Source organism: Halichoerus grypus, chromosome 4, assembly GCF_964656455.1.
Source record: "Halichoerus grypus chromosome 4, mHalGry1.hap1.1, whole genome shotgun sequence".
NCBI classification, from domain to species: Eukaryota; Metazoa; Chordata; class Mammalia; order Carnivora; family Phocidae; genus Halichoerus; species Halichoerus grypus.
Genome location: NC_135715.1, coordinates 186,421,915 through 186,444,976, shown reverse-complemented (window position 1 = coordinate 186,444,976; position 23,062 = coordinate 186,421,915). Strand labels below are relative to the sequence as shown.

The following is a 23,062-nucleotide window of genomic DNA, read 5'->3' as shown; positions in this document are numbered from 1 at the left end:
AAATTTCCAGAAAAAAAACAGGGAAAAACCTTCATGACCTTGGGTTAGACATTTCTTAGGATACCAAAAGCAAAATCTGTGACAGAAAAATTCGATACACTGGACTTCATCAACATTTACAGCTTCTGCTCTTCACAGAGAGAGTGAAGAAATAAGAGAATGCAAAGACAAGCCAAAGACTTGGATAAAATATTTGTAAATCACATACCTGATAGAGGGTTTATATCCAGAATATAAGAAGAACTCTCAAAACTTAGTAATAGGAAACTAAACCACTCAATTAAAAAATGGGTAAAAGATATGAACAGGCACTTCATTAAAAAAGACATGCAGACAGCAAATATGCACATGAAAACATGTTTAACGTCATTAGTAGGGAAATGCAAGTTAAAACCACCAATGAAATACTTCTACACACCTATTAACATGGCTAAAAAACAAAACAAAACAATTCGACAAAAACCTGACGATACGTAGTGCTGGTAAGCATGTAAAGAAACTGAAACTCTCATACATTGTTGGTGAGTGGTATACTACCGCCTAGAAAACAGTTTGGTAGTTTTGGGGTTTTTTTTTTTTGAGAGGGAGGGAGGTGGGGAGGAGGAGAGGGAGAGGGAGAGAGAAAAGATTAAGCAGGCTCCATGCCCAGCGCAGAGCCTGATCATGACCTGAGCCGAAATCAAGAGTTGGATGCTCAACTGACTGAGCCACCCAGGCACCTCTTGTTTGGTCGTTTTAAAATAAAGTTAGACACTTGCCATATGATCTACCAATTCCCCCTTCTAGGTATTTACCCAGTGAAATGAAAACTTAACCATCACACTAAAGCCTGCAGGTGTTTATGGCACCATTATTCTACAACTGCCCCAAGCTGGAAACAACCCAGATATCCTTCAACTGGTAAATGGATAAACTGTGGGCCACCTACAGTATCATGGAACACTACGCTACAACAAAAGGGAATGACCACTGATACACATAACCACATGGTAAACCTCACATGCATGACGCTAAGTGAAAGAAGTGAGACTCAAAAGCTACCAACTCTGATTCCGTCTGTATGACATTCTGGAAAAGGCAGATCAATAGGGACAGAAAACAGATCAGTAGCTACCAGGGGCTGAGGGTAGGGGAGAGAGCATGAGTACAAAGGGGAAAGTAGAAATTTTCTGGGGTGACAGAACTAAAAAAAAAAAAAAAGAAGAAAAGTAAGAAAGGGAATTTTACTGTATGTAAATTATACTTTACTAGGGAAAAAAGTAATTCTGACTAAAAATGTGGCTGGTGGGTATAGGGCTGAAGGTGTTAGGAGTTCCTAGTGATTATATATAAAGCCTGCCCTTTTATAGAAATGGCAAAGAGCGGACTCGGGAGTTGATCAAGCCCACAAGCAGTAAAACAAATGCAAGTCAAAACAATAATAAAACACCATTTTCAACCTATCATAATAACGAAGATTAAATAAAACCCACAAACTCTCCATTTGGTGAGAGGCAATGACAATGTGCTATTGTTCCTGCTGGGGAAAGCCTAAATTAGCTTAACCTTTCTAGAAAATTATCTGGCAGTTTGTATCAAAAGCTTTAAAAATGCACACTCTTTAGGATACACAGAGAAATGTTATGACTAGGTCATGGGTGACCGATGCCCATACCAGCCTTACTTGTTAATCTCTAAATCTGTATAAGACAAACAAGTATTACTTTTCTAAGAAAATAATAAGGTAATCAAAAAGAGAAAAGTATCACAGAAAAAAAGTGAATTCCCTTCAATCCAGTCATTCCAAGAATGTATTCCTAAGGAAATAATCCAAAATGATTTTTTAATTTTATGCAGAATATTAATTGCAGTGCTATTTATAAGAGCAAAAGCTAAAAGCAGCCTAACTGTAACAACATTGGGGAAGGGTTACATAAACTGTGAAATTTTCTGCCTCTCTTCCTCGAGCGACTTGGAGTAGGATGGGCACTCCATCTCCTTCCCTTCTGGGCTCACAAACCCTGCAAGTTGCCCTCCGTTTGGGAGTCCAGTACCAACTCCCGAGTGCCTGAGCACTTCGCTCCAGGAGCTGTAGGAGAGGACCCATCCTCACCCCTGCACCTCCATTTCAAACCCTTCCCCTCTGTCCAGACCCAACTGCAGGATCACAAATGAGGGGAAGTCTTTCAGGCCACGGCTGCTGGCGACCCCCACGGCCCCACGGTAGCCCTACAGAGGTGGCTCTTCCGTGAGGACAGAAATGGGGTCTTTCTCAGCATCTGGCCACAGAGCTAACAGCCATTTGCTGTTCTGTGTCAGGCGCTTCTCTAAGCATTTTATGGGTACAAGTCACTAACCTCACAATACCCCGATGGCATAGGTATTATGATTATCTCCATTTTACCGATGGTTGTCTCAGGAACATCATCTCCACTTCTTTTTTTTTTTAAGATTCTATTTTTAAGTAATCTCTATACCCAACACGGGGCTCGAACTTACAACCCGGAGATCAGGAGTCACACACTCTACCGACTGAGCCAGCCAGGTGCCCACATTATCTCCATTTTATGATTATCTCGGGAATATGTTAGCTCATTTTACTTATTATTATTTTAGGAAACTGAGGCACAGAAAACTTAAAAGTCACACAGGTAAGTGCAAGGGTCAGGGTCAGAATCCAGGCGGACCGGTGCAGGGTCCGCTCTGTAAGTCCTCACTGACTTGCAGCTGGTGGCAAGGAGAGAACGGAATCTGGGCCTGGGCCAGTCTGGAGCAGAAGCATGTACCAAAGAGAAGTTCAAAGCTAGGCCTCTGGGCAACCAGGACAGATCTCCACAGGAACCGAGAAGTCCTCGGCAACAAGGAGTCAGGAATCCAGGCCAGGAAGCTGTATGGCCAGGTAGGCAGAGGAGAGGAAGAAGCTCAGGACTCTGCTCCCGCTCTGCTTGAGCTCAGGAGTGTGTCCCCGCAGTCCAGCCAGGGAGGCAGGCGAGACTTCGAGCTTGGTCCCAGTACTTGGCTGGGGTGGAGGGCAGGAGAACGGAAGGGGAGGGCTCCCTTGTTATTTACAGAAGGAAACTGATTGTAGCAAATCAGTTTCAAACTGCCCCCTGGCCAAGCCTGCATTCTCAGAGCTCAGTAATGGCTCCCGGTTCAAATGTACTTCAAACCCAGTGGGCTGTTATTCATTAGCAAATTTTCTTATTTAGGAGCTTGCCAATTTAATGCTGACAAGCAGATAAGAAACCTGCTGGGATTCCCTCCCTGGGTGTTGCCCTTCGGGGTCTGGGCTCATTTCTTTCTACTCTGGCAGATTTCCTTTACCCCAGGGGGTCACAATTCAAGGGGCAATTAAAGAATTTCTAATTTATTTTCAACATTTCCGCGTTTTTCTTATAGCAAATTGCTAATTTCTATTTTGTACAGGAGAAAACTTTTAAAAACAGATTGACCTTGTCTCTAACTGACTTTTTAAAGTGGCCCCTTCAAACCACAGCTAAGTGTTCTCATATAAAACACCTAGGCAGCCACCTCCACACAAACACAATGCGGCCTATTATCCGGGCTTTTCCCTCGCACCCCCCTCTTCTATTTGTGTCCCCATCTCCTCCATGAGACATTAAGCTACTCTGAGGGCTGGGACATGGAAAGCTGGGACCCGGTTCTCTTCTCTTTGTCCCTAATACCTGGCACAGTACTTGTACCTGGTAGATATTAAAAAAAAAATGTGTGGGAAATTAAAAAGATAAGTCAAAAGGGATCAAGTTACAAAATACTTTTAAAGCTCTTAAAATTCTTTAAAAACATCTGCCACATGCCATTTAAAATGGGAATGGAAGGAGTGCTACAAAACAGTGTTACAATGATTCTTGGGAATTCTTGAGGAATAGCGGGACCATCTCTTCAAGTTTGGGACTTGACGTAAAACGGACACCGGGTGCTGGAGCCCCCACTGACCGCAGGTGACATTCAGGGTGCTGCGAGCTCCTAGCAGTGTGGCATCTGCCTTCTCCACGGCTGACAGGCAAGAATGCAGGCAAGGAGGGAGACAAAGGTAATGAAGAAATAAAATTATAACATGAAATGAATGAAAACCCATGAAGGACCGCATCTGGACCCATGTGAAGCAGGCTTCTGGAAGAAGTGAGGCATGTGGGACAGGGGCGAGTGGGTGGAGGCCCAGGCTCTGTGAAGGCAGGGAAGGATGAGGAAGGTAGGTGGGCTGGTGAGACACAGGGATCATCAAACACAGGCCACATCACAGAGGACCTCCAAAGCCAGGAGGCGCTTGGATCTGACGGAGCAATCCAGTCCTTCTCTAAGGCTGGTCTGTGATGCACAAAATGAGAAAGAGGTTTCCCACAAAGCTCAACCAAGTCAATGGGAAAGACTGCTTCATACTGTAAAATATGTCTTTCCTTCATTTTGGTGCTAAAATGTTTTCATTTGTGGAATCATGACGGCAGTAGATGGTCACTAGCTTTTTAAGACAATGTCCTTGTTTGGCAAAACTAAAACCTAGCAATCCTATATCTTGTCCTGGAGTATCTAGAGAAACCTTACCGGTCCCTGAAATTTGCTTCAGGAGACTGCAGGTCCTTGAGTGACAGGTGAAAGCAGTGTTTGGGGGAACTCAATCCAGCAGCAGAATTTTAGGGCAGATAGTGAACAGGAGCAGAGCCCCCCTGGCTCCCTGGACCATGGAAACCGAAATCAATTGGGCCAGCCCTGAGAAGCAGTCATGGTAAAATCTAAGGGTCAGCTGCAAGGGTTCCCTTTCCCCAATGCAGGTTTTACTAACGTCAAAGGATTCCACATCTCTTATGTAGCTGTTTGGCTCACATTCGAGTGACGTGGGGTATGACATGGGGGCAGGCTGAGGACGTCCAGAGTGTCCTGTGAATGGAAAGGGGAGAGGCCGAGCACTTCCTAATCATGAGTACAATTACCCAAAAGACAGAGCCCCTGGAAGGGCCAAATCTCATCTGTCTGTTGAGGCCGCTAACCTGAAAGTCTTGCATCTCAGAGAGGAACAAGGGATGCTGGCCACTGCCCTGCTCGACTCACAGAAGTTTCTTATATATCATCTAGTCAGCGTGAGGGCTCTTGGCCTCCCTTCTTTGCCCCCTGGAAATGCTAGGGACTTAAGTCTGAGTCATCTGGGCACACTCTCAACTCCAACTGCGATGTGAGTTATCTACTCTCCTCAGACAGCCCAGCAGCAACTAACACAGAACCGCTGTCTTGTGCAAATCATTTGCATGAGAAGCAAAACCAGGCTCCGATCAGAATTCACGGAGGGAGCAGAGACTGGGGATCCCATCGCAGTATACAGATCACTTCCATTTTGTCATGTGGGTGGGGGACAGCAGCTGACATCAGCTCGCCCCGGAGGGAATCTCTGTGGAAGGCAGGTGGGGGGGGGGGGTGGAATCTGGTGCCCTGCCCACCTTTCCACGCTGGTGAGCCAGGTCTCCGACAAGCCTGAACATCTCTGTTCCCAGGGTGGCACACTGGGGGTCTCTGCCTTCCCCTGGAGGGCCTCTTCTGCCAGGCTCCCCTCAGGGACACAGAGGTGAACACAGAAGCGCTCGGGACGCCTCAGAAGCACTGCCAGCCCCCTGGGGGGCTGAAGCTTCCTGCCTCTGCACACCTGTCCAGGCAAATCCACCTTGAGAAAGTCCTCATTACATCCTGTTCTAAACCCTGGATGCCTTGGCAAGGAATCAAACACCCAACCCTTCTATTCAAAGAGGGGAGGAAACCTCTGATTTATAATGTGCATTTAATTCTCTTACGTAAGCGCCCCTCTCTTCGAGGGCTACAGTCGCTTGCCCAGATCACAACTACCTTCCTCTTTTTAAAAAAGACCAGTATGCACAGAGATGCTCAGAGACCCTGAAACACCTGGTTAGAAACCAGCACCGTGCAGGGGTTTGGAGATACAGAGATGAACAAGACGCTGTCCTTACCCTTCAGGAAGTCACAGTCTCAGAGAAGGAGACAGGGAAGAAAACGGGAAATGACAAAGCAGTGTGACAATGTGATCAAGACAGGTGACAGGTATAAATGAAGTGCTAGGGGAGCTCTAAGTGGGAGGGAGGGGGGATGCAAACCTCTCTGCAGCAGAATTGCAGGTGCAATCTTCAGGTTTTTGGAAACTAAGACAGGTTTATGGGGGAGGGGGTGCTTTTCCCTTCTTTAAGAAATGAGCCTGGGTATAGGCAAGCAGAAAGCAGCAGCAGACAAGTGAGAAGCTTCCAGAAGCGGGGTAGGAGCCAAGTCCACTCTGTAAAGTTAAACAAGAAGCAGTCTTCAGAGTTTTGCTGAGGATCTGTACTGGCCATTGCAAGCAAGAGCAGAAGCATCAGCCCTTGGTCCTCCTCAGTGGCCACTGCACGGGAGAACTCCTAAGGGCCCTGGGGGCACTGAGTGGTGAAGGGCACACTAGGACCACCTCTGGGGTACCCGGCTGGGGAGGGGGCACACTTCTGTCTGTCTCTGGCTACCTTCTGCTCCCTCTAGTCACTCCAACCAGAGTTTCTTTTTAGAACATTAACTTCTGGGTTGTTCCAAATGCTTAACTTGCTCAAGCTGCCTTCTCTGATCCAAACTTTATCAGTAATAGAATATTTTGCTCTCAGGCTGACTTGAGGGTCTCAGTAGGTTCGGAACTCAAGAGGAGAGAGTGGTGTGATGGGCTATATGCCACGTTGTCTCCATAGGGTGGGCATTCCCTGCCCTTCAGCTCCTGCTCACCAGTCGTGTCCTTCCCTGGCCCCACCGTGCGAGTTGGGGCTTCCCTCCCCAAGCCAGCCCTCTTTTACGAATCCCATCCCACCTAATAACCTATTCCTTCAGCCCCAAGTCAACGGACTATGCCCTTGCTTTTATTTTACTGGAGTTTCCTGTAAGTACGCAGAGATCTTCTCAAGTTCACTGTGCAACTTGAAGGTAGAAAGTTCATCTTCCACTGCCTAAGGTTCCTTTATAGAACTATGGGCAGTACTTGTAACACAACACGAAGTTAAATATCTGTCCAGTGAGGGTCGGAGATCATGTCTGAGTCTGTATTTTTAACAACTTCCAGAATAATACTACCTGTATTCCTTCTAATTTTTGAAAATTATGAGTAAATGACTATGTGACATGCCTAAAGGAAGATGAGCACATGAAGAGTTTGGGGTTTTAATAACAAGCTGCTCGGCACAGTTACTCTGACACTTAATGATATAGGTTTGTTTTTATGCTCATGTTAACAAGTCACAAATAGTGCTCAGCTCCCACAGTGGCTGTAATTAGTGTTACTTAGACACAACTAGGTCAAGTTTTCAGGCCTGCCTCTTGTTCATGCCTTGGGATGCGTAAGTATGAACTGTTTTCCCTGATTCCATATGAAATTAGGAATGCCATCCGATCCGTCTCCTTCTCTCAGAGGAATGATCAGGGCTCCCTGTGCTCCCAGGTTCTCCCCGAAGCCTGAGGCTGCACCCCCTTCTGCCCAGCTGCTCCCCTCTCCCCCACAGAGGCCTTGCTAGATGGCCGGGCAGCTGACTGGCTCACAGGAGCACAGCTTCTTGGCTGAAGATCGATTTATAAATGAGCTAGATACACTTACATGAAAACTTTGCTAATATAATTAGTATGAAACTGGCAACTGGGAAAAATTTACAGGCTGATATTCTTTCAACCTCACTAATTCTAGAACTCTCTCCATGCCTGAAATAATGCGCACCTGTCAATACCGAAAGCGAAGCCCTGAACTTCTAGGGGACACCTTCCTGGACTATTTACTATTACCCTAAAGAGAAGCCTAGCGATTCTTATGGTAGAGCCACTCTGTGCTCTTTAGTCTTAATTCAACTGGATTTCTTTATAATTATTCACATCAGGCCAACCCAAGGCTATTATAACAGGAGGTAAGAGTCACACAAAAAGGCTACTGAATTTCCAATGTTCTCTGAGGGTCTGAAAATGCAATAATAATTCTCAGCACCATTTCAAAAAGGATGGGTTTCTTTATGGATCCTAATGAGAGGAAAGAAGGACCTCGCTTTGGTGCAGTAGGTTGCTCTCCAGCCTCGGCTTCAGCAGGGGGTTAGCAAGATGCTTTCGACCACCTCTCTCAGCCATTTTAAGTTTTTGGACTCTTGGGGCATCTGGGTGGCTGAGTCAGTTAAGCGTCTGACTCTTGACTTCGGCTCAGGTCATGATCTCAGGGTCTTGAGACTGAGGCCCATGTTGGGCACGGCGCTGAGCATGGTACTTACTTGAGATTCTCTCTCTCCCTCTACACCTCCTCCCACTCCCTCGCTCTTTCTCTCAAAAAAAAAAAAAAGGCTTAATTTTAGGCTCTTAGGAGTATTTTTTATAATGGCTAATGCTAATAGGAAGAGTCCGTTGGTGTGACACTGCTCTTTGTAGGCAAGACCTCATGAAAATAAAATAAAATAGGAAAGATGAAGGAATAATCCAAGACCACAGCCACCGGGACACTGCAGGAGACTTAGACATGACTGTGAGAGATAGAGAGAGGGAAAGAGAGGCAGGGACAGACACACCCCATATAGACACAGAACTTCTGACAGGTATTTCCATGCTTGGTGCCCTTATTCACAGGCTACTGGAAGGAGGAAGTTCGCACAACCTTTGTGCAAGGGAATGTGGCCGTGTTTGAAGATTCTTAAATATGTCTGTACCTCTGACCCTATCGGCATTGTTCTAGGACTGTCCTAAGGAAATCATCAGAATTAGAGTAAAGACTGAGGAACACAAGGTGGCTATGGCACTATTATTTATAGTATTAAAAAATCATAATCTAAATATCCACAATTGGGTCATGGTTAAATATTCCAGAGCATATTAACATGAGGAAATATTACAGAGGCATTATAATAGTTTAGAAGAATTTTGAATGACATGAGAAAAAACTGATTCTATAATATTAAAAAGCTGAATATGAAAATTATATGTATGTTATGCTAACCACACCTTCCTCCTGCCATGAAGTGTTAAGGAGGATATTCATAAGGAACGATAATATACCCAAATATTAGCAGTGGCTATTTCTGGATGATGGGGTTACAGGTGGTTTTGATTTCTGCTTTACACTGTGGTATTTTCTAAATTTTAGAACATTAGAACATGCTTAAATACCTTTTCATAGATAAAGGCATTTACTTATGCTTTTCTAATCTGATATAAAGCTTCCTTTTTAAGGAAAAGAGGGGATCAAAAGGGCCTACCTAAGAACTGGAGCACAAGGAAGTGTCTCTCACCCTCCTGCCTATCTAGTGCCACATGGCTGCTCCTTCTGGAGTCTTCCCCACTAGAGCTCGTTCTCCTCATCTCCAGCACCTAGCGCACACACAAGGTGCCCAATAAATGCTTTCGGAAGACATGCCGAATGAAGGACTCTATGACTGAGACAATAGAGACCAATTCTACAAATATGTCTGACCATCTGATCAGAGGCTTACTCTTGTGCTTCAGTGGTGATGTAAATTATAAGACCAAGGAGGAGTCAGATAGGATGAACAGCCCGTTCTTTCCACCTTGCACCACATATCACACTGTACAAAAATTCAACAGTAGAGAGCTAGAATGTTCATTTCTTGCAAACAACTGTATTGGAGGGGAGGAACAGAAACATTAAACATATGAGTCAACAAAACATATTGCTATGTACGGCAACAGGGGTGGGGTGGGGCGAGAAACGCCACACGGCCTCCTGAGAGCCGGCTTCGGCCGTGAGCAGGCCCACCCTACGAGATGGAGAGATGGCGGAGCCAGCATCTCTGTAGGTGGGCTGGGGATGAGACCCAACTGTGACGAGGCCGCAAGCTCACAGAGGTGGGAAATGAGAGCTACTGCTCTTTTTGCTTCTGGCTAATTAAAGCTACCTGACTGTAACTAGGGTAAGGGAACTGGTGCTAAACTGATTCACTCCCCTACTTCTGGCCTCCAATTGGACCTGCTAAGCGTGGTACTAATCAAAGGAGTAATTTACTTAATTGCATGAAACCACCCCCAGAGCTAACTCAGCACCACCGTTCTCCATTACCTCGCCCGATTCCCCAGAGCAGGGATGATGAGCCGCGAAGAGTGGCCTGGGTCACAGGGCTGAATTTCAGGTGAGCGGGGGTCAGCAAAGTACGGACCCCAGGCCAGATCCGGCCTTCTACTTGCTCTTTTTTTTTTTTTAAGATTTTATTTATTTATTTGACAGAGAGAGACACAGGCAGAGAGGGAACACAAGCAGGGGGAGTGGGAGAGGGAGAAGCAGGCTTCCCATGGAGCAGGGAGCCCAATGCGGGGCTCGATCCCAGGACCCTGGGATCATGACGTGAGCCAAAGGCAGACGCTTAACAACTGAGCCACCCAGGCGCCCCCTTCTACTTGCTCTTGTACAGCTAAAAATGGTTTTTACATTTTTAAATGATCGAAAAATCATCAAAGGAAGAATACTATTTTGTGAAATGAAAATGACGTCAAATTCAAATTCCAGCGTCCTTAAAGTTTTGTTGGCACACGGTCTGCTCACCGGTTCGTCTGTGGCTACTCTCATATTGCAACAGCAGAGTTGGGGGGTCGAGACAGAGGCTATATGGCCCACAGAGCCCCACATACTTACTATCTGGCCCTTTATAGCAAGTCTGCCGACCCCTGACCTCAGGGCTGGGCTAGCCCAAGGACATGTAGAACAGCACTCCACAGCAGCTTGGGTCCCAAGGTATCTAAAAATTATTTCGCTAACAAGTTTATCTTTACAATCGAGTCCACTCCAAGAAACTGCCCGATGTCTGGGCTTCAAAATCGTGCCAGGAGGGCGTGATCGAAGATGTAGCTGAGAATTTGGTAAAGGCTCCTTTAGTTTGGAGGAATTGCCTAAGATAGAAATAAAAACTCTTCTTCCCTACAGCTTTCTCTAAATTCAGAAAGTCAAAGGCTCAGTAGGAGCCATTCACGTCCCTGACCACCTGCCGGGGGACCCCAGAAGGGGCCCAGTTTCTTGCAGGCCATCATGCAGGTTTCTCACAGAAGTCTGCACACAGAGTGGGGGCTCTCTCTAAGTGCTATCTCCTGACTGAGGAACGTGGGGCGGGAGAGAAAGCCCCCGAAAGCTGTAGGTGTAGCTTCCTGAAGATAATCAATGTTCCCTGAGATGCTTTTGTTTGAGGGTTCTATTTACTATGCGGCTACCCTCCCTTGCTATCCTTTCTTTAAGGCAACCGCTAAGGCACAGAACTCTCAAAGGGGCCTGAGGCCTTGTCAGACCACAGGTAGTATTATCTTCCTCTCCAGAGAGGAGGCTGCCTGGGGGCAGGCTGTGTGTCGGGCACAAACAGAAGTGCCAGGGAGCTTGGACTCTCAAGGCCTACTGACAGGCCTGAGTCACAGAGCAAGAACCGAAATGGAGTGAAGAGGGGGTGCTTCTCACAGTTTCCCTTCCCCCAAACTCAAGATTTGCATGTGATTATAAACCATTATGGTTCCTTTTACTACAAACACAAAAACATCTGGGCCCCCTTTAGGGGCATCTCCTTTCAAGAAACAGGAGTGACATACATGATAATAAAGAAAATGAGACTAGACTCTGTGGAGAGTCTAGAATTAACATGGCAGCAGGAAACGTGAAGATGGGAAGAAACCACCAGGAAGGGATACTATTCAACTCATCCGGCCAAAAAGCTCAAAGAATGCAGTGGGCATCTGCGATTTGCTTTTTGGGCAGTGAAACAAAGGAGTGTCATTTCACTGAGCTAGCACCTCTGGAGAACGAGGTTCGAGCTCTAGGTAAAAGAGACATGTGACGTGAAGCCGGCGATCTGACCTCTAAGGCAGTGCTTCCCAATCGGTCCCACACCACACTACATACACAACTTGCTCATATTTGATAGCACACTAGGGTGAGCAGACAAGACTTCAGCAGGTGGTCCCCTGGGGACTGGAGCTAGCCCAGGCGGCCCTGAGGGCTGAGGGTGCACCCTCTCCGTGGGGCTGAGGCAGCTCTGGCCTAAGCTGTTGACTGCAATCACCCGGTGGTCAAGTAGCTCTGTATTTCTGTGCTTGTTACAACCTCCAAACCGGTCCGACCCTGACTCAACAAACAGGCGCTACCCTAGTATCCCCCACCTCCCTCATTCTGAAGGTCCTTACGGTAAACTGATTTCTTGGAAAGGGAAAACTTCTGGATTAGCAGATTTATTGTGCATCCAAGGGCCTACTCTGTGACACAGACGGTGTCCTCTCTCACAGAGCCTCTCTAATTGAGGCGAGTGTGGAAGGGCATATTTTTTAAGGACCGCCACCAAAAATGTGGACATGGTGAAATGAGGCCAACAAAGCCTCAGAGAGAAACTCCACACAGCAGGCTATGCCAGAAGCACCAGGGAAAAATGGATTTTTGCGAGGGCAAGTGCAGGCAGCAGGCCCAGGGGAACAAACACGGTAGCTCCTGAATGGGGCCACTGAGCTGATTTATAAAGGATCTCGCCAGTGTCCCTTGCTGCGGGAGACTGATGTGCTCCTCCTTCTAAAGCTTGGTCCACACAACTTGTTTTCTGGGGAACCAAGGAATCAACTCCAAGGATGTACATCCATTATTTTCAAACCTTAATTAACTGGAACCTAATTAGGACTTTTGAGGGCTTCCCCCCCCCTCCCTGGCCCACTTTGAAGGAAAACTTTTCTCTCTTAAGTCAGCATGGTGTAAGTGGAGAAAAATGGAACAAAGAGTCAGCTATCTGGATTTCTTGCATATAAGCAACTCACTTAACCTTTGGGGGGGCATCAGCTTGCCAACGTATAAATTGTGAGAGCCAATGAGATATAGATATCTAAGGTTGTTTTCAGCAATTAAATTGATTCTAAGATAAGCCAACAGACCAGTAGCAATCAATAATCTGCGATCATTCTTCTACCTTGACTACCATACCCCTCCTACTGTGAGTTGAGATCACCTAATAGTGATCTTTTACAGTTTTATAGTTATAGAGCATTTCTTATACTTAATCCAATCAAACATTCTAACAGTCTGATAGGGTAAGATCTCTAAGATGTTATAACAGAAGCCCTCTAATTTGATGTGCCTGAAGGAGTGGTGAGTGAGTTATTGTAGGAGCTGACTCAAGGGGAGAATCAGGGCGCCTGGGCGGCTCAGTCGGTTAAGCGTCTGATTTTCAGTTTGGGCTCAGGTCATGATCTCAGGGTTCTGGGACAGAGTCCCATGTCGGGCTCCCTGCTCAGCGGGGAGTCTGCGTGAGATTCTCTCTCTCCCTCTGCCCCTCCCCCTGGCTTATACTTGTGCATGCACTCTCTAAATAAGTAAATAAAATCTTTAAAAAAATAAAGAGGGGAATCATACATAAAAGATATATTTATAACTAATCATTTAACTTAATTTATATAAATGTACATTCATTCATTTTTAAAAATATAAAGCTTTTTAAAAGAGGATAATTGGATTCCTACATTTTTTCTGATAAATTACGCTAATTCAGTGTCTATAATTTATAATTTTTCTTTTTTTACATATTTGGGTTTTTTTTTTTTTTGAGAGAGAGAGTGAGAGAGCATGAGTGAGAATGAACAGCAGAAGGGGCTCCATTTCACAACCCTGAGATCATGACCTGAGCCAAAATCAAGAGTCGGACCCTTAACCGCCCGAGCTACTCAGGTGCCCCTACAGTTTTTGTTTCTTTAAAAGACAGGGAGAACGTAGACATCTGTAAAGCCATCTGAGTACAGAATTCTTCATGAATTTTATGATTTTCCCCCTATTTTTTTATAGTTGCACAAGCAAACAGCAGAATTTTTACAGATTCATCCTTACTGAATCTTTTCAAACAATTTCAGTTTTCACAGAAACAACTTTCTTCTTTATGCTCTTATTTGATCAGTATGTCTTATTTGATTCAGGTAAATTGCATGGATATTTGATGCACACAGTTGCCCTGGTGGGAGCAGAGGCAGGAGGGAACGTGAGGCAGGCTGCACAGCGTGCCGTGGGCACCGATCACTGCGTCGTGCACAAGGAAGGACGAGCACCGGCTGGCATCCGGGTGAAGAGTTCAAGAAGGCAGGGGGAGAGGCTTGTCAAGAGCTTGGGAAGGAGGGCAGGGCTGGAGAGACAGATTTTGGCATCATCAGCATCCAGTTAGTAGTGACAATCGTAATAGCAGAGGAGTTCATTCAGGGAGTGTGGATAGAGACAAAAAAGAGGGTGGGGGAGACTCCAAGGAACGAGAACCCTCTAGGGGACAGCAGAGGAAGAGGCTTCTGCAAAGGGACCAGCAGGACATTACTGGAGATGTCTGAAGAGAAGCAGAGAACCAGGAGATGAGCTTCAAAGGGCCAAATGCAGAACAAAGTCCAGGAAGCAAGAACTGAAAAGCGTCCTTGGATTTGACAGCCAGGTAGCCCCTGGTGAGTATGACCTGGGGTGTGTTCGTGCCCCCACAAAGCATCTCACTGAAGGAAGGCAAGGAGATACTCTGTCATCTCCTGTACTTTTGGGCCCCCTTCTACTGGCTCGGCTGTCTTTGTCAGCGGCCACTCTACCTCCTGCCTGCCCATCAGCATTCGTGAGCAGACAGGCTGCCTGAGCCCAGGCCAGGGAAGGAGGAGCATGAGAGCTCCAGAAGATGCCCTGACTCCCTCAAGCCCAGGCAGAACAGCGTGTCCACTTGCCCCAGTTGCTGCTAACTTATTCCTAGGCCCAAGGCCGCAACTATTTGCAATGCCTGCTGAGAAGTTTATCACAAAAGCTAGGATGAAATGAAACCTTCAGTTAGAAAGTTTTAAAACAAAGCTTTGGAGAGCCCTCCACGCTGGAAGCCTCAGACAAAGGCATCTCTGTGAGGTTGCCCCCTTGCCGGCGGTCTCCATCAGCCAATCCTGCTGCTCAACTCATTTTTCAAATGCCCAGAGACTTCCCCCAGCATAGAGTGACCAGGCAGGGAGAGCAGGTTCTCGGGGGTTTGAGTAAGAAATACAAATGGGAAAAAACCCTGCACAATCCAGAACATAGGCTCTACTCTGTAACGTACTGACAACTAAAGAGGAAAAGGATTCCTAAGTCGTGGGAGTTGCCATGGAATGTGGCACGGAAATGTGATCAAGTTTGAGCGACAGCTTCCTAAGTCCCATAGGGCATGGCAGTGATACTCAAGAGCAATCAGTACCATTCCAGGCCACCATGTTCCTCAACGGTCAACGTTCTCCAGTCTCTTCAGTTCTCCGCCTCTTTAAATATGAATCCAGAATTTATAAACATATGACTCTCTTTGGAAAATAAGGGATAAAAAGAAATACGTTTTTTTTAAAGCCTCATGATCAGATACTGGTCAACTACCCTGTAAACTTCCATGTTCCTGTTCCCACCTCCATTCAGAGGGATGTGAGGTAGAAACTGAGGGAAGGCTCAAATACTGGGTTACAGCCTGGCTAGCAAAGACCAGCTGGGAGTTCTGGTCACAGGGCCACACACACAGACACCACCCTTTTGCCTCGGCTCATGTCAGTGTGTGTCGTGTGCCTGTGAAGTTCGGAGGGTGGGTGAGACTTAGTCCTTGCCCACCTCAGAGAACGCTGTTTTAGTGCTGTGACTGGGGAAAGAAAAAGGGAAGATCCCAAGGCTGCCATGTTGAATCTCATGCATGCTAGGTTCAAGCATAAGTCAAATCTGTTGGTTGCACAAAAAAAAGAAGTGACTGACTTGATCCAGACGCAGTGCGCCGTCCACAAACCGTTGTTTTCGCAACTCCTTTGCGATTCCGTGGAGATTCAAGACAGCCTGGTGTATCTCCTCACTGGTGTGCTCCGGGGAGATGGGCGGCAGCTCCTTCTCGGGGATTTTCTCGGTCGGGCTTTCAATCATGCTCTGTGCATGCTCGTAGCTCAGTTTGGTACAGGAGCGGATGATGGTCCGACCAAACCATTCACTAAGGATCTGCAAAGACAGATTGTGAAGGAATCATGAGGAGAACTTTTCCCAGGCTTTTCTTTCATGCAACCATTCATCCATACACATTCTACAGAGATTTACCAAGCACTGACTCTGTGCTCAGAATGGTGTTAGGGTCCAGCCAGGCATGAAGACCGATCAGATGTGGAAGCGCTACCCTCAGGGAGCTCAGACTCTGAGGGATGGATTTAACAGGCAGTGGAGGTCTAAGCACATGGGTGGCATAAGCAAGGGCCAGCAGGAGGGAGACTCAAGGTGAAGGGCCTGCTGGAGCGCCTTTTCATTATTTTGAGTGAGTGGTCGGTCATCAATACCAAAACTGGAAGAAAGAGAAGGGGTAGAGGGTAGAAGCCAAAGATGTGACACATGGGGACTCTGTGGACTTGGTAATGGATCAGATGTGGGGTGAGGGAGAAAGTGGAGTCACTGACAGAACACAGGTGAGAGAAGCAGGATGGAGGCAGAAAGAGAAAAGGAATTCCAACTTGTTCTATTTGGGCCATTTATGTAAAGACAAAGGTCGAGAACAGGGTTTCTCAACCTCAGCACTATTGAGTGGACTAATTTTTTGTTGTGGGGGCGAGCCTGTGCCTTGTAAAATGTTTGGTGATATTCCTGGACTCACCAGACATCGCCAAACATCCTCAGGGGGGAACCTCGGCCTAGGCTGAGGCCCACTGGGCTCGAAAGATCCACCCAAGTGTAGTAGTAGTGCTCGCTGTGGTGGGATTACTGCTGATCTGTATTTTATCCTTTAAATTTGCTTGTATTTTCTATAAGGAGAAATTATTGCTTTTAAAACAGAAACAAAACAAATGTTAAAATATTTTGGGGACTCCTGAGTCTGAGGTGCAGGGAGGAGATCCAGATGGTGGGCTATGTAGCAGGCAGCTGGGGTGTGGGCCTGGGGCGATGACTAATCTGCAGGTGGGAAGCTGGCAGCCTCGCAGGAAGGTCTGAGAAAGAAAGAAAGGGCAAGGGAGAGTCAAGGCGGCATTCTCTACCACCTTCTCCATTTTAGGGGGCAAAAAGAGAATCTGGAGAGTGAAAACAAAAAACAAGAGAGCTCAAAGGGATAGGAGAAAGATCGGGAGTGTCCAACATTAGGGGAGAGGGGCTTTAAGAAAGGAGTACTCAAAAGCCACAACAGACAAATCCAGAGCACTTACGAGGAGACAAGACGCTTCCCACAGAGCAGCCATTTCAGGCAGCGACCCTATGAGGTAGGTTTTATTATCCTCATCCTGCACAGGCGGGAACTGAGGCACGGACACAGTAAGTGACGTGTCTGAGGTCACAGGCTGGGGAAAGGCACAGCCAGGAACTGAGCCTCAGCAGTGCCACCTGAGTCTGAGCTCTTGGCCACTGGGGAGAGTCACATGCCACTTGGATGCCAAAGAAGATAAGAACAAAGAAAAATCTTTGCATGTAGCATTTGCTTATTGGTGATCTTTGGGAAGGCTTTTTAGGGGGAAAAGCATGGGGTGGGGTGGGGCGGCAGAGTCAAATGGCAGAGATTTGGGAAAGGCTGCCACAGCGGGCCCGTCCACCCTTGGGGCAGCCAGATCCGCCTGCCCTCGTGCCAGGCAAACAGCAACATCTCCTCCGTGCGTCACAATGTGAAGAAGTCTGGGAAGTCCTGGGTTAAGGACAGGTGCATGGTTGGTGGAGGCAAGGCAATGAGCGTGGATGACCACTTCCGGGGGGGCTGGCAGGACAGAGGATTATGCTGGATTTGTGGGGTGAGGGGAAGAAGCCAGCACAAAAGGAACGGATCCTGGGCCAAGTGGAGGCACCCATCCATGAGACAGGAAGAGTGGCCTGGAGAGGAGGCAAGAAGGAAAGGGGAGGTGAGGGAGGCAAGTTTGGGGGCAAGAAGTGGGGAGGTGAGAGCACTCACATCAGCTAGCCCCATTCTATGGGGCAGAAGACAAAGGATGAGGGGGGCTAGGTGGGGCTCAAAGGCGTGAAGAAGTGGAAAAGCTCTGAGATAAATATTGTGGGGAATGGATTCATGAGCAAGGAAAAGCCAGATGTACTGAGAGGCAGAGGGGGCTCGGGAGGAGGGAGAGAGGTCTAATCAGTTGCGGAACCTCTCCGCCTGGGCTTGCAAACATCCCCTCTGCCTTCCTTTTCACAGGTCAAACCATTCTGTTCACAACCTCCGAAATATGCTTCCTGAAAAAAAGTCATCTGAAGGATCCATGGGTGTTTCCAGGGGGAAAGGAGAGCGCCCAGCCCAGAGGAGCTGTCCATGCCACACAACCTCTACAGCACACGGCTGGTTACTACCCTGGAAGGCAAGAGAGACCCCTCTGATACCCTAACCTGCCCCTGAAGGAACAATGAATACTCTTTAAAATGGCAACCAAGAAGCACAGGAAGACAATGGTAGAAACTACTCTCGTTTTCCTTTGATTCAGTGCAAAGGGCCTCATTACAGAGTCTTGGATCTGTAATATCAGACTTTAATTTTCTTTAAAAAAAAAAAAAAAACAAAACCCAACCCTTAAACTACACTTTCTGGATTATTCCAAGAACCACTCCTACCCAAAAATATAAGTGATTCAAATACTGTGCTCATGACTCTTCTGCTGCAGCAAGTAGGTCCTGAACTTGGCTCTCAGGAGGTGTCTGTGTGTGTGCTGAATGCAAGAGAAATTAGACAGCCAGTTTGAGGTATCGTCCAACAGTCCCGGTGGGGAAGTAGTGCGTGCAGGTCTCCAGAAGAGCCCCTTTCAAGGTCAGCCCATGCTTGTCCTTCTATTACATCCACATTTCCTGAAAACTCCCCACTAATGGAGTTGCTCCAAGCTCCTCTAGAATGACAGGGCCACGACTTATTCATTCTTGTGGTCACAAAGATTTCCCCTGGAGATTTAGCTTATTTCCTTTTCTCCGTTTCACTCCAAACCCAGTCAACCCTCCTCCTATGTGTCCACATTTTGTTTGCCAGTCTGTCTTTAGCATGCTTGGGGAAACTTCCCTTTCCATTCGATTCCACACACCTTACAAGCAGTTCCACAGATTCCCTCAGGTATCCAAGGCATAGGATATCTGGCCTCCTGGGGTCTGTGTCCCATTTTTCCTGGAGGACCCAGGAAACCACAGCATGCTTATACAGGTAACCGCCACACATAGGTCAGGCAGACTCCCACCACCCTGACTGGGCATCTATTTTCACGTAAACTAGTGGGTCAAGAACTGCTTTAAAAACCTAATGAAAGCCCCAGGTCCTCTCCTTTGAGATATTTATGCACCAAATTTTGCAGTAAGTTCCACAAGGTTCCTAGACACTCTGCCAACCCCAAGCCCATATGTCCTCGATCTAAACAGAGCTTTGTTTCTCCCTCTGATTATAGCACTGAGTGCTGACCAGAGGCCACTTTTCATCCTCAGGAGTTCGTAAAATTTATTACCTGTAACTTGGCAAAATCAGAAGTCTACCACTCCTTACCAAAGCTTGAGAACAACACACATTGGCTGCACTATCTCAGTTAGTATGAGCTAATTTTTCCCTAATGGGCACCTCTACTCCTCTAGCTTGTTTCCTTATCAGTCAATGATGGGCAGCCCTCTTACCAGCACACATGAACAACACCAAGTCAGATCATGGTATGGATGAGAAGTTTCCTAGAGTGCTCTCACCTTACTTGAGCATCCCCTCCCCTTCATGCCTGCATCCTAGAAAATCTGCACCAACCTTCTTTCTGAATATACGGGGGCTGAAGTGGAAGCTCTGAAGAGCCATCAAGAGCTTTCTGGCCCAGTGACTATGGCCTCAGGCAGCAGAACCCATCCTGCTTTAACACAATCCAGTGATTGTGGGAATCATCCCTGATAGATTTAAAAAAATTCTTAGGCTGGGGGCGCCTGGGTGGCACAGTCGGTTGAGCGTCCAACTCTTGGCTTCAGCTCAGATCATGATCTCAGGATGGAGACTGAACCCTGGGTCGGGCTCCGTGCTCAGCGCCAAGTCTGTTTGAGATTCTCTCCCTCTCCCTCCCCCTACCCCTCCCCTGCGCACGCGCATGCTCTCTCTCAATAAATAAATAAAATTAAGAAGAAAAAGTCCTAGGCCAGGAAAACGTGGCGAGGCAGCAGGGGAGCAAGGACGCCCATGACTGCAGACAGGGCAGCGGGAAAGCAAAGACCCAAATGGGGGTGGGGGCGGGGTTCCCAGGGGCAGCGTGCCTTATGGTACGGGAGGAAGGTTTCTCTCTGGATGGAACACCTCATTAATCTCCAATTTGGAAACTGTCTTCACATCAACACCCTGTCCATAACCAGGGCCAGTGGCAGAAGACAAAAGGACAAAGAGTTTTTCATGGAAAAAGTAAAAAAGCCACAAGGAGCTTCATAAACAAAACCCTTCAGAAAGAAGATCATGTCCTTCTTTCCTTTGCTTAATCACGGGATTTGGGTCACTCCCTTTCTGCAGGCGGCAAGTTTCCCGCATATGCTCTAGGACATGACTGTTTAAACATCGGAAGAAATGCCGTGCCAACACCCTCTGAAGGCATACGGCTGAAAGCGACCCGGTTAGAAAGGAGCGAACAGTGCGTACCTCGAGACCTCCTCCCTGGTACCAGGTAAGCCAGGAAATGGCACAACACTTGAGAGCACCTGGCCCTGTCGGGGTGCAGAGCGCTTTCACACCTACTACCTTTTAGAATCTCTTCCACACATCTGGCGGGAGTGCACCGATCAGCCCATTTTACAGTTGAGAAAATAGGCTGGCGGTCTGTGAAAGGTCACACAAGCTCCTAAGTGGCAGCCAAGACTGGATCCGTGTCTAAATACGTAAGATTCAAAATTCAGTGTCATGTGTGTTATACCTCAGCTGAATATACTGTATTTCAGCTGAGATAGACAGTGAGGTAAAGGAAACAAAGTATGCCTCAAATACGTATCAGCTTTCTCTAACTTACAGATACAAAATTGTGAGGAAACATATCCTTTGGAAATTGTCCATTTCCACCCAACTGTATTTTAAAATTTATTTTGAAAAAAAAGGTCAGTGCCTCCCTTGTAAGAAAGAAATCTCTGATTCAAAAAACTGCGACTGAGGTTAATTTGTACTTTTAAGGGATTCGATGCAAAATCACTCCTGTCGCAGCTCTGGGCTTCTGCATGTAAAATATTTGGTTCAAAAAACTTGTCAGGAAGAAACATTTTCCTGACCGGAACAAAAGCAGGCTGTCCGGGGTGGCCATGGTGGGGGTGGGACAGACTTCTGCTTCTCGCACCTGTGAACACCAGGCAGTCATGGGGTGCGAGCACAGCACGCACGAGGCGAGAGAAGTCAAAGGTGCCAAGGACACTTCTGAAGAGGAACTGGGCAGAAAGAGGAGGGCCTCCAAGACAGCTGGGAGGGGCAGACAGCGGCCTGTCCCGTAGAAGGTGCTAGAGTGACTGCATGGGCACAGGCAGCAGGGTGGGTGGTAGCTAGCTGAGGGGCAAGCACGGGTCTCCTCTGCTAGGCCCACTGTGACTGGGTGAAGCCCAGGTCACTTCTTAAAGAATGAAGAAGGCCAAGGTAGGATTAAAGAGTAAATAAGAAATGGAAGCCAGGTCTTTTCCTACTGTGTGGGCCCACCAGCGACCTTTGCCAACGGTGGGGAGGAGGGAGCTTGGGCAGCAGAGGGCTGTGAGTTTGCCAGCCTGTTTTAGTTTAGAAGGCAGACTGATTATGGGTTAGGTCTTTCTGGAAGATTTATTTTATAGAAAACAAGCCTGAGTAAACTGTGCCCTCGTGTCCTATCTCAAGCCACCTGCTATCAGCCTAGTCTGCTGACCCCAGACTATAATTGGGCCCCTTCCCATCCTGATCGGGAGGCAGCCGTCTAGACTTCTAAGCCTAAGAGGAGGGAGACAAGGAAACTTCCTCAAGTGTTTGACTCGCAAACCTAGGCAATGGCAGGAACGTGAGAAGAACTTGAAGACCCGGATGTGGTTAGGAGATAAGAATTCCATTCCTATGACAGAGGTGGACGGCACCACACCTGAGCAGTCCTTGAAAAGGGTTCTCTTTACCTCAGACAGTTCCAAGAGGCTGGGAGGCCTAAGGGCGGTGTGGAAGGAAGCTGGAGGTGGAGGGAGAGGGAAGAAAGTGTAGGAGAGCAAGGGAGGGAGGCTTCTGAGGACTGGGTTCAGACAGACCCAGGAAATACAAAATAACAAACTTCTGACTTTCATTCACTCAGCTCCAGCCTTTCAACAAGACCAACCTGGCCCAGCTCTCAAAAACAGAGGTCCTTTAAAGACACCTACCACAGTGACCCGTTGTATTGTTTACTAACCCTTGGGCCCAAATCTTTAAAATTTTTTTTAATAGATTTATTTTTTTAAAAATTTTTAAAAGATTTTATTTATTTATTTTACAGAGAGAGAGAGAGAGTACAAGCAGGGGAGCAGCAGACAGAGGGAGAGGGAGAAGCAGGCTCCCCGCCGAGCAAGGAGCCCGATGTGGGGCTCCATCCCAGCACCCTGGGATCATGACCTGAGCCGAAGGCAGACGCTTGACCGACTGAGCCACCCAGGCACCCCCTAAATCTTTAGATTTAAATCAAATACACTATTAATAACATCAAAATGCATGAGACAAGCTGATTAAAAATAATTTTTAGCTCTTTGCATGGCAGCCTTATAAATGATAAATGTCTTTTTTGGTTTTGTTTTTTATTTCTTGAAAATATTTTGTTTTGTATTCTTACTTTAGTCCCAAGGATTCACAGCAAAGCCTGTGCTCACAATTTAGTCTGCTGTTACCCTGAAGTGACCTTAGGTAAGCTTCTAATTGCCCGATGCCTTCATTAGCAAACTGGGACACGAGAGGCCCCGAGAACACAGCAGAGTTTTTCCAAAGGCTCCTTTGGTCTTGGGTTGTTCCTACAGGCCTGACATAAAACAGTTCTGCCCCTGCCTCCACTAAGGACTAAAGATGGATATTCGGGGAACTTTTCTTTTATTCTCAGAATCAGCCTTGGAAGCTTTTGTCTCTCACTGGGAGCTACTGGGGCAAGATTTCCACTGCAGGGTCTAAGGATGAAACACAAAACCCAACAATGTGTGTCTTTACCGGTAACCGAAGCCCCAGGTGACACGACACTGTGC

The 23,062-nt window shown here is 47.0% G+C and overlaps 1 protein-coding gene across 3 annotated transcripts in view; it reads right to left on the bottom strand.

Moving 5' to 3' along the window:
• DIS3L2 (DIS3 like 3'-5' exoribonuclease 2) overlaps nt 1–23,062 on the bottom strand; it is a 351,578-nt gene that overhangs the window by 60,828 nt on the left and 267,688 nt on the right. For all 3 annotated transcript variants that reach the window (XM_078071456.1, XM_036069241.2, XM_078071457.1), the window contains one exon: nt 15,698–15,931. In XM_078071456.1, coding sequence (XP_077927582.1) covers nt 15,698–15,931 — 234 coding nt within the window. The remainder of the gene's footprint in view (nt 1–15,697; nt 15,932–23,062) is intronic.